Source organism: Microplitis demolitor, chromosome 8 (assembly GCF_026212275.2).
Source record: "Microplitis demolitor isolate Queensland-Clemson2020A chromosome 8, iyMicDemo2.1a, whole genome shotgun sequence".
NCBI classification, from domain to species: Eukaryota; Metazoa; Arthropoda; class Insecta; order Hymenoptera; family Braconidae; genus Microplitis; species Microplitis demolitor.
The window spans coordinates 14,861,405-14,873,392 of record NC_068552.1 but is presented as its reverse complement, the minus strand read 5'-3'; the positions used below and the strand labels follow the sequence as shown (position 1 = coordinate 14,873,392).

The 11,988-nt window shown below is 25.4% G+C and overlaps 2 protein-coding genes across 2 annotated transcripts in view; both read left to right on the top strand.

Moving 5' to 3' along the window:
• LOC103573175 (calcium uniporter protein, mitochondrial) overlaps positions 1-5,577 on the top strand; it is a 35,806-nt gene extending 30,229 nt beyond the window's left edge. Inside the window, exons 3-7 of the mRNA XM_008552141.2 lie at positions 1,848-2,018; positions 2,557-2,675; positions 2,819-2,965; positions 3,036-3,239; positions 3,383-5,577. Of these exons, the coding sequence (XP_008550363.1) occupies positions 1,848-2,018; positions 2,557-2,675; positions 2,819-2,965; positions 3,036-3,239; positions 3,383-3,670 (929 nt within the window). The 3' untranslated portion in view covers positions 3,671-5,577. The remainder of the gene's footprint in view (positions 1-1,847; positions 2,019-2,556; positions 2,676-2,818; positions 2,966-3,035; positions 3,240-3,382) is intronic.
• A 2,457-nt stretch (positions 5,578-8,034) lies between these two features.
• LOC103573176 (2-aminoethanethiol dioxygenase) lies at positions 8,035-11,095 on the top strand. Its single transcript, XM_008552142.2, has 2 exons — positions 8,035-8,743; positions 9,971-11,095. The coding sequence occupies exons 1-2, from the start codon at positions 8,429-8,431 to the stop codon at positions 10,391-10,393; spliced, it is 738 nt and encodes a 245-aa protein (XP_008550364.1). The 5' UTR covers positions 8,035-8,428; the 3' UTR covers positions 10,394-11,095.
• Positions 11,096-11,988: the final 893 nt, after the last annotated feature.

The window sequence follows — 11,988 nt, the reverse complement described above, 5'->3', positions numbered from 1 at the left end:
GACAATATGCCATTACAGTCCATTAATAGAAGTTCTATTGGCAATCCAAGATAATTCCATCATTATAATCATTCTATTCCTGTATGTATTGGATTTACAATGTCAGTCGCATCCGTCCGTAATTTATGAGTTTATGACTTCAACACCAGATGGCGAAGACCTTAAAATCCCGTTCTTTTCTCGACACTTATAGTAAAATTCTTAAATTCGATATTTTTTTTCGGCGAGGCTATGAAACTTGAGAGTTTTCTTACGTTTATTTTGTCCAGAACGGGTCTTAGCTTTGTAGCTTCGACCCAATATGTCAGTCAAAACATAATTGTTCCAGCATTAAATTTGTCTTAACACTATTAATTCATTAAATCCTTTAAGCTTCGGCGATGCATTTAGTAGCGCAAGACATTAATAATCGCATTATGTATCTCACGTAAATCCACTGAATATATACAAAATAATTAAGTACTAAACGTCAGTTGCAATGTCAAAATAACACCAGTGGGTATTTACAAAGGATTCTCTTTAAACACAACACCAGTCGTAAGTTATTAATTGCTCACAGTCTTGCGTTAAACTGATAGGGTAGATGAGACGCGTGTGAGAATTTGCGCAAAAGTTTAACAGCAGCAGCGGGGAGTAATTGGCGATTGCGGCTTCTTACCACTTCCAACATCATATGGTTCCACTAGATGAACGCAACTTCCATAGCATAAAAACCTAAGAGTTCCAGTTTTCTCAGCGCCTTATAATTACTATTAATAGTAATATAAATATATTAGAAACTATTGTGGTCCAAATATTAACATATCCTTTCAGATATATTTAAATATTATTTTTCCTGATGATTTCTCTCTCAATTTAAATTTATTATTTATAATTTCTATAATTATTAAAAAAAAAAAAAAAAACGTACTTACACTGTAAAAAATTGGGAGTGATTACGGATTTTATTTCAATCCACATTCACACTAATTCGGAGTTTTAATATTAAAATAAACTCACCTTCGGAGTGAATTTCACTCTGAGGGAGTTAAATAAATAAACAGTAATCCGAATTTAATTCGCATTCACTCCGCTAATTTTTACAGTGTAAGTACGAATAAATAAATTTTTAATTTGATTAAAAATGAATTACTTATCGATTAACAATTGGCATTACAGCCACATGTTAACAGATGTAATAACTTTTTAATCATTATGTATAAATAAATAATTTGAGGATAGATATGTCTCTAGAATATCTACCCTCGGGGAGAGGGCTTATATGTATGAATAGAGATAGAGAAAATTGGAGATACGATACCCTGGAGCTATACCATATACGCGTACCGGAATTGATTAAAAGCCGCTTTTGCGGTTCCGTTCTGCTTCCGTCAGGAAAGATCATCGACTATACTATAAACATACATATATATTTACTTTACCAATAATATTAATAATATATATATATACTTTTATAAATATACTAGAGTTTATTCTCATTGCGAGTCTACACACTCTAATACCTTTTACTCAAAATCAACGGGCTCTTAACCAGGTTATACGGACTGACTACCGATTGCGCGATTATCACGCGAGAATTGACTCGGCCCGTTTCTTCTCGTTCAAATATAGTATTCTCTATTCTACTCTATTCTATTGTACTCCCTCTTCTTCTACCCCATGTGTGTTTACATTACGAGCATGCATACTATATCCAACAGTCTGACTGATTTAACTGCATTCCAGACCACAATGATCGTTTAATTTAAAAAAAAGCACTAATTTACCTTAATTTATTTTATAAACACATTTCTTATTTAATTAATTAGACAATTAATAATAAATATTTTTAATAAATTGTTTTAAAGGTGTGACAATTGATTTCCATCGAGGCTACCCGCGAATCACGGTACCTCTGCCATCGCGAAAAGAAAAGTGCATCTTCACCCTCAAGCCAATAACCAACACAGTGGGGGATTTTATTCATATGTTGAAAGAAGAAGACCGTGGAATAGACAGAGCATGTATTACGACATTAGGTATGGTCCATTTATCAAACTTTCAATCTTAAGGCCATTCGCAGACAGTGCCCCCCACTTTTTTTAAATTTTTCAATGACTTTCAACTGTCATAAGCGTATCAAAATTTTATCAATTTATTAAAAAAAAACTAAAGTATTAATTGAAAAAAGGGCAACGTCGTCGTTAGTAATTAGGAGATAAGCGAAATTCGTTAAATAAACTTCAGTAAAATCTTTGTCAATTTTATAACTCGAAGTTTCAAATTTCATATGCTAAATTTTATTCAACGAATTTCGTTTAACTCCTAATTGATAATAACTGAGTAATTTTTTTTAAATTCTATATCTCTGAAAAATTGTGACTACCTTGTTCTTTTTTCAATTAATTCTTTAACTTTTTTTTAATAATTAATAAAATTTTTATACGGTTACGACAATTCAAAGTCATTTTTAAAAAGCGGGGTCACTGTCGGAGAATGTCTTTGAATACATTTGCATACTTTTTTTTTTTTTTTTTTTAAATTAATTAAACAATCATGATTTTTTAAATTTCTTAGATGGTGTTAGAATATGTAGTCACAACACGATAGAGTCGCTTTTAGATAACGATTTTAGACTAGTCATCAACGACGTGACTTACGATGTCTCGCCACCTGAAAAAGAAAAATACTCGATGGTAAGTTCCTATCTAGCTATCATCCATTCGAAACACACAAAAATTTAGCATAACAAAGTTACCATTTAACTTTTATTCAAAAAAAAAAAAAAAAAAAAAAAAAAAGTTATAAAATAAAGGATAAATCAATTTAAAAACTACAGGAAACCATGCAAAAATTGTCAGACGTTCAAGTGACGGTGAGCCAACTCTACGAAACTCTACAGTGCACTGAGTATAATTCAGTTTTAGAGCGAGAAGTGATAGCTGAATTGGAGCAGGTGATGATAGAGTTGGAGCCATTAGAACTAGTAAGTTGTTTTAAATATAACTATTAAATAATTAAGGAGTTTTTATAATTAATGAGGAATTGATCTACAGAAAAAACAAACGCTGGAAGTGGCCGCGGAGAGACGAGCGAACCTTCACTCATGGATAGGACTCGTTGCCATGGCCGTGCAGTTTGGGATCCTTGCAAGGTTGACCTGGTGGGAGTATTCGTGGGATATCATGGAGCCCGTGACCTACTTCGTAACATACGCTACGGGCATGCTCTGTTATATCTACTTCATCGTAACAAGACAAGTAAGTGCATATATGATTGATCATCTGCATAAATAATACATATATTTAAATATAGAGATATTATCTAATAAGTAAATAACACCCGTGTAATTAAAGAAACAAATAAAACTTTCATGGTTTATTTATTTATTTATTTATTTTAGGAATACATGCTACCAGAGGTAATGAACAGACGGTACTTAATAGCTCTTCACAAGCGAGCTAAAGCAGTAGGACTCGATTTAACAAGATACAATATGCTCAAAGATCAGGCTTACGAGCTTGAGACAACCCTTAAAATAATTCGCGGGCCACTGTGGAACCACAAGAACAAAATAGAAAAAAAATTGCGCGACAAAGCTAGAAGTAGCAGCAGCTCCAGCTCTAGCTCGAGTTCACGTTCTCCTTCCTCGAGTCCTTCTCCTAGTCCCGAAAAAACTGCACGCACGTGAATTAACTTTCATACCATCATAATATAAATAATTATGACTGACGACTGGCTTTATTTATCTATTTTTTTTAAAGCACCTACGATTTTATTATTATAATTATTAATTATTATTATTACGTCTGTGTGACGAACGCTCAATCGAGTCGACACTATACATCGAAAAATATTAAATATAATTGTTGACAATGGTATGAAAAATGTTCATCAACAATTTATGGTTCATTGTGGACTTTTTCTTTTGACGAAACTCATTCTTCATAATTCGCGCATATCTCCAACGTATTTTACGTATTTGTCTTTAAAATTGACCAAAAAAAAAAAAAAATGAATAAAAAAATATATTACACTTAAAATAATAAATTCCGCGTTATCTGTGGAATTAGTGTCACCCACGGGGCCATTTACAAATTACTAAACTCACTGAATAAAGAAATACTTGCTAAATAATTACATCTCCAATAATTAATTAATCAATTTCATACATTATAATTATAATTATTATAACTATTTTTGTTATTATTATTATCATCATCGTTGTAATAGTTTTTAATGTGATTTTAATGTACTTCGATAAATATGATCTTCCATACGTTACTATTATTGTGTAATAATAATACTAATAATTTATTATTATTATTATTATTTCATTAAATTATTTAAATAGTTTCATCTTTGTTATATAGTATGTTGGTTATAAGCGCGTATAAATAACAGAGATGATTTATGAATATTATTCTCAAATGCAAATTTCAAGTGGTAGTTAATTTTAAATAATCAAATAGTTGATTTAAATTTTAAATTTAAAAAAAAATCGTCTTTAATTTTTAAAAACTTATTTGTAAATATTATATTTTTATTATGAAATCGTGTTGAAGTAAAACTTTTATAAAATTCTCATAATTTATTTTTTAATTGTAATTATTATTATTACTATAAATATTGTGTGTTGACGTCATAAATTCTTGTGCCAATTTTCGTGATTGCTCTAGTCGAATTTTGATATTATTTTCTACCTCGATTTAATAACAGGTGTCATTAACTACTGTTTACATTTATATTATTGATGTCATAATGAAGCTCTAATAAAATAATTGAAGCATCTAAATTGACGCTCCATTAATTAGAAAAAAAAAGAAACAACAATTAACGTTTATCAGTTATTATTGTACACAATGTTTTCTTATTTATGACTAATTTGTGTGTTTAATTAATTTCTGCGCTTCAATAGCTCGACATTTATATACTTGTCATCAACATAAACAATCCTTACGAATAAATTAAGTAATTAATTATAAAGTGTATGATTTATTAGTCTCATTGTAATTATAAGTGTTAAAAAAAATTTTTAAACAATTATCATTTCTTTTCTCATCACATTATAAAAATATAAATATAATTATCTTTCACATTTTATCCGTCCGCATAGACAGGTGATTTTAAATCTGCATAATTAGACAGCGGTACTGCTTTTGCACACAAAAAAAAACTGAATTAACTAATAAATTATAACTTAAACAGAAATTGAAATTTCAACGCCGCTATATTTACATTTAGATATTTATCTTGACTTAAAGAATTTTAAAAAATACATTTTATTTATCTCTTTAAATTCTTCCTAAAAACTTATTTTGTTTATTAAAAAAAATTAAATTCAAATTAACATATAAAATAATAATTAATAAATTTCAATAGGAGTGAAAAAAATTAATGTCATTACGCACTTTGTCTTGCACTTGACTTAAAATTTTATATAGAATCAAATTTCACGTTTATCAAATAATTACACTAGTTAAAAATAATAATAAAGTTGTCGAAAAAAAATAAAAACTAAAAAAAACACTTACAAATAATGTACATTAAGATAAATAATTATTTGTTTAATCTGCATCGCACAATCTTTTACGCGTTTATTGTAACTTGTATTTGTGAGTAAAAAAAAAAAAATTAAGCTGTTAATTATTGTAATTAATGTATTAAGTTATAAATTGTATTTATATTTTTGCTATATGTGTATTTTTCAGTTAGAATATTAAATAGAGAAAAAAAAAATATAAATATATTGAAAGAAGGAAAATAAAAATTAAAAAAAGGAATGTTCTGTCGATTATTGTAAAAATATGACGTACAATTAATAAATTAATCAATAATCGATAAACCAATAGGGAGATTTTAAAACTAAACAAATATATTTTTGGTGCCAATTATTGAAGTTTTAATATCATACAGTTTAGTTATTTTTAATTTGAATTTTTCCATAAGATAAATATAGAATTTATTAATTGATATAATTAAATTCAAATTAATTAATTAATAAAAAATAATTATTTATATTGAGTTGTTTTTTAGTCTGCAACTACTTCACTGCTGTTCTATGTCGAGCTTTTAAAAAAAAAAAATGCCTAAAATAATACTTTAAATAAATATGAGTAAATAAATAATTTTAGATAATCAAATTGTTGTTATATTTACAAATGAAATAAATAATTGTATGTAAATACGGGAAAATAAAAGAAGAGAACTAAAAGTGTCGTGATATTGTCAAATAAATAAATTTAAATTAATAAATTAATATTTAATTATTATTATTATTTACTAGGTCTTAGATTGCTCTGTACATGAAAATGTAAAGGAGTCATAAGCTGACGACCGTAATATTAAATATATTAGATTGCGAAAGTACTATTATTAATAATTTATTAAAATGCTTTTTGAACTATTTTAAATAAAAAAGAATAAGTATATATAGAAATATAATTTATCAGTAGCAATTAGTTTAATTAATAAAATATGAAAATTGTTCTGTATTTGATTAAGTCCCTTGTAAATGATTTTCAGCTGAGAAAAGGCTGATTATCTTTGAAATGATAATTATTTCCTTTATAAATGATTGAGAAAAATAAAATAAATAAATACATTAAATATTTATTCAATTAAATGTTGAAATTGTCTAATTTAATACCATTGCCTTGTGATAAGTTTAAAAAATTTAATTAATTAATTCAAGTTCTCGCTCCATCAATAGATTTCCCACTTATTATTTTTATGTTTCTTACCCCACAAAAAAAATTACAAATTTCTTTTATCGATTTTAGAATAATTAAGTTTCATTTAATTGCTTGTAAAATTACTGATAATATTTCATATTAAAAAATAAAAAATAAATAAATGTTTATTAAAAAAAAATTAGTGTGAATGTAGCAGACATCAGACAAATTTACATTTATAAATAAATAGACGAAATAATTAAAAAAATAATATTTATAAAAAATGCATATATTAATTTTTAAATTTTTTAAACGCGCATTTTTAAAAATTTTCATTTTATTAATTATTTAGTCTATTTATTAATAATTAAAAATTTTTCTGATGTCTGCTACATTTACACTCATTATTATAATATGCTAGTAGTTAGCCCACTTTTAACTTTTAATTATAATAATGAAATGAATTTAAAACTCATCTCTAATAAAATGAATAATTAAAAATTATGCTTTTAAAAAAATATAATAATCATAGTAATGAATAAATGAAAACAACAATAATTTTAAATACGATCCTGAAGTTATTAGACAATTAACAATTTTCGGATTTATTTTTCAACAAATCGATTACAAAAAAAAAAAAAAAAAACTATAAAAATGCACATGTAGAGAATTAAAAAAACCATAAGTGCAATCCTTAGAAATATTTTTTTTCTATAATTTATCATTTTTAAAAAATTCAAAAAATTATTAAACGTCAGCTAACTTCAGTATCATTTTTAAATTTAAATATTTTTAAATTATAAACCATATGTACAAATTATCTATCATTTATTTAATTTTTTACTTTTTTTTTTCGTAATTAATTTGTTATTAGTACAGCTGTTAATTTCTATATATTTTTACTTGCCAAATTTAATATTAATATTCTTAATATTAATACTCGATCAATTTTATTTACTCAATCAATTAATTAACATAAAATATATATCTATTATATATAACTTATTTTTATTAAGAGTTAATAAATTAATAAGAAAAAAAAACACATATATAAATTATCTTATTAATTTTTTCTATTGCATAAAAAGAACGATACTGAATTTAGTCGACGTCAAATAATTTTTGAATTTTTTCAAACCGATAAATTATAAAAAAAAGTATTTCAAGTTTGCACCTACAGTTCTAATGTTCTACATATACATATTTTTAATTAAATAGTTGAAATAAAATTAAAAAATTTTTTGAATTGTCTGCTAATTGCAGTATCACAAAAAAAAATTTTTCATAGATAATAAATTTTCAATTGACCCGCTAATGAAATAATTTTTCCACGCATGTCATTTAACACCTGCAGTATATATGTACAGTTCAGTTGATTTGATTACATGAATATACATTGATATATTATAATAATATATACAAAGTTAGCAGCTGCGTTAAAATATCTCCATTTGTAAATATTATATCTAGTGTAAATCATTTAAAAAAGGGTGATAATAACAATAAACCAAACACTATCAACCTAATCTCTACAATCATAGTGTTTGTTTAAAAATAAAGATATCACCTTTATTAACATCAATATATAAATATACATAAAATATATAAGCTCCAAGTCTGCAGACATCAACATTGACACAATTTTCTCAAGTGTTCTCGAACTAACAGCCAACTTGTTGACAAAATATCAACAGATATATAATAATTAACAGTTATATATTTATTCTTGTATAATAATTAATTAATAGATTGCAAATTATTTGCAATAGTGATTTATGATATTTCTAAGGATGTCAACTCCGATAGAGTTATTGTGGAAACAAGCGGTTAAAACATTTTCTGGTTGTGAATCACTAGGTTATAAGATGTGTAAAAACAATTTTGATAAACTTAATGGCATGATAAATAATATAAGAGCTGAAGATGTTTGCGTTGATAAACGAACACTTGATCATGTTGAAAATGATGATGCGCCGATGTGTGTTATTGATATTTTTGAAAACAACGATATTACAATAGCTATTTTTTTATTGAAACATGGTCAAACATTACCAATGCATGATCATCCTGGTATGCATGGTTTATTAAAGGTTATTATTATTATTATTATTATTATTAGTATTAACATTATCAATCAAAAACAAAATACCTATTAATTAAATCCGATAATATAACGACTGTAAAAACAGCAGGCACCTGACTATTTTTTATGAGTCTGACTGTGGCTGGCAATTATGAATTTTTTAATTTTTCGAATAAATAATTAAAATGTGAGTCGAATAAAAATTAAGAAATGCGTTTGATAATTTAAAAATTAGCGCGCGCATTTTGTAACATTTCATTATTTAAATTTATTCATTTTTTCTTATTTAAAATTTATAAATTGTCTGATGTCTGCTACACTCGCATTCATAATTTTTTTATTTATAATTGTATTCAAAAATCTAGACGAAAAACATTTTAAAATCTTTGTAAATAATTATTTTTGATAAGATGTCAATTGTTTACTTTTAGTATCAAATAAGATTAAGAGATTTATTTTAATTTGTATACATTTGTAAGATCTATTGTAATTCTTATTAATGTCATGATAAATTTTCTGTAATATTTATTTTTGTATAGTGACTCATCTGTTGACTAATTTAATTAATAATGTTTATACTGTTTCTTTCATAATTTTCAAATATTACTTCTTATAAGAATAGAATAATCAATATTTTAATATGTAAATTTTGTCATCAATCATCAGAGCAATTTTCAAAAATTACAAAATAGCAGACATCTAAAAATCTTGAACTTATAAGCTGATTACTAAAAATAAATTTTAATTATAATTTCCGCTCACAGATTTTAAAAAGTCCTTCGTCTGCATTTTTAAAATAAATATTTAATTTCTTTATTTAAAAAAAAAAAAATCCCGCAATTTCGTCTCTGTAAATAAGACTGCTGTCATTTCAATTAAATACTTTAACAACTGATTCCTTTAGCAAATTATTCAGCATAGATAATTGATGTATATGATTTTCAAACAGACAGTTCCCCAACTAGTTTTAATAAACTCAAAAGTTAGACTTGTAACTGAAATAACACATTTTAATTAATCTTACAAAAAGAAAACTCTAAGATAACTTTCCGATCATTTATATCCCAATTGCTCTAGTTTTATAGTTCAAAAAAATTTGAATTTATATCATTCTATCCCTTCTCAAAATTAATTCATAACTGTTTGTTCTGACCAAGTTTGCGTCATAAATGCCATAAAAATATATGTATTAAAAAATATTAATTAATTATTCTTATTGTTTATTAAATTATAGGTAATTTGTGGTACAGTCAAAATAGACAGCTACACACCAATAAAGCCAACTGAAAATTTATCAAACTGCACTGAAGTATTGGCATTGAAACATCCGTCAAAAATAGTTGGGAAAAATGATCCAGCATGTGTGTTATTACCCCACGAACAAAACCTACATGAGATAACGTGTATCGAAGGCCCAGTAGCGTTTCTAGATGTTCTGAGTCCTTCCTACAACGTGTCGTCTAACCGCTCATGCACATTTTTTAAACAAGTACCAGATGGATCAACATCGCCGCTTTCGTCTCCAACCTCGAGCTCATCTTCGTCATCGACAAAATCAAGTGATGACTTACCAGCAAAAGTAAAATTATTAGTCACAGAACAACCTCCAGATTTTTACTCCACGAGTCTTAAGTATCTGGGACCACCTCTGAGGTGATCTTGTTTAAAATTTTCTCACTGTTAATAGTACCCATAGACTCCAAAGCAATTCGTAAATTTGTGTATACATATAATTTTTATAAACTATTTTTTATTGACGTTAGTTTTCAAACAATCTGAGCACTTTTTGTTTAGTTGTTAATTAATCACGTACAAAAATAATCATTTAATTTAATAATTAATAGATTAATAGACATCACATTTTGTAATTAATTTAGTTTAAAAGTCAGTACTTTGTTATATAGTACAAATACAATTTAGCAATAAAAATATAAATAAACTTATAATAATAAAATAAAGTAACTGACGAACAATTAAATTTTTAATAGCTCATACACCGGTGATTTATATTTTTTTAACGAGTGTAATTTAATAAGAGCATTAAAGTTTGCAGTCGTTAAGTCAAAGAAATAAGTAAAAAATAATTCAAATAATTAAATTTTTCAATACATTTTAAATAATCCAAAATATATTCACCAAAGGATACATCAGAATATAAATATATATATATAATATTTATTAATAATTATCAATAGAGTTTAAAATAAAAAGACACCAAGTACTTAATGTTAAAAATATTCTGGGCCAATTAAATATTTAACGCAATCTTGATATTTCGATGTAAGTTTTTATGATCCTGGAGTTAGTAGACAATTAAAAATTTTCGCATTTTTTTTTTTTTCACAAATTAATTATATAAAAAAAAAAAAAAAAACTTAAAATATGCAGATGTCTGAAATTAAAAAAACTATAAGCGCAATTTTTTGAAATATTTTTGTTTTATAATTTACTGCTTTGAAAAAATCGAAAAATTATTAGACGTCGGCAAACTTCAGTATCATGAATTTTTTTTAGAAAAGTATATATGTAAATAAAAGTAAAATTTAATAATTAAAAGAGTTAAAAATTACAAGTAACGAATGTAATATTAATTAAATTTGTTAAACGACGTAGAAAAAATGCCTTAAAAAAATAATGATGAATAAGTGAGTAGATAAATAAATTTATTATTAGCTTCTCATGTGATGATAAAATAAATGATTTTATTAATAAAGAAATTGAAATTACAAATATAATTAATTAATTATACATCAGCAATCCCGAGCACCCTTTATTTAAATTATTAGCTCAGTTTTAGTTCAAACTATTTTTTTATTTATTTATTAATTGATTATAACTAACAGATTATTTGAATTAAAAATTATCCCATTTGATAAGAGTATTGTATGAATATAAATAATCGATGTAAATTTGAATTAAGGACATTCTTACAACCCCCAACTTAAAAAATATTCAATAACTTGAACTGTTATTATATTGAAATTTAATTAACTAATTTCAAAAAAATTAAAGCACAAATTGAAAAAAGGACAACGTAGTTACTATATCGCCGATATAAATTTAAAAAAAATGCTCACTGTTGCTATCAATTAGAAGTTGAAAGAAATATAGCAAATAAATTTAAGCCTGAAAAATTTGACATTCAAAATTATAATTTTGACATGAAGATTTTACTGAAATTTATTTGACAAATTTCGTTTAACTCCTCATTGATATCAAATGTGAATGATTTTTTTTAAATCTATATCTCAG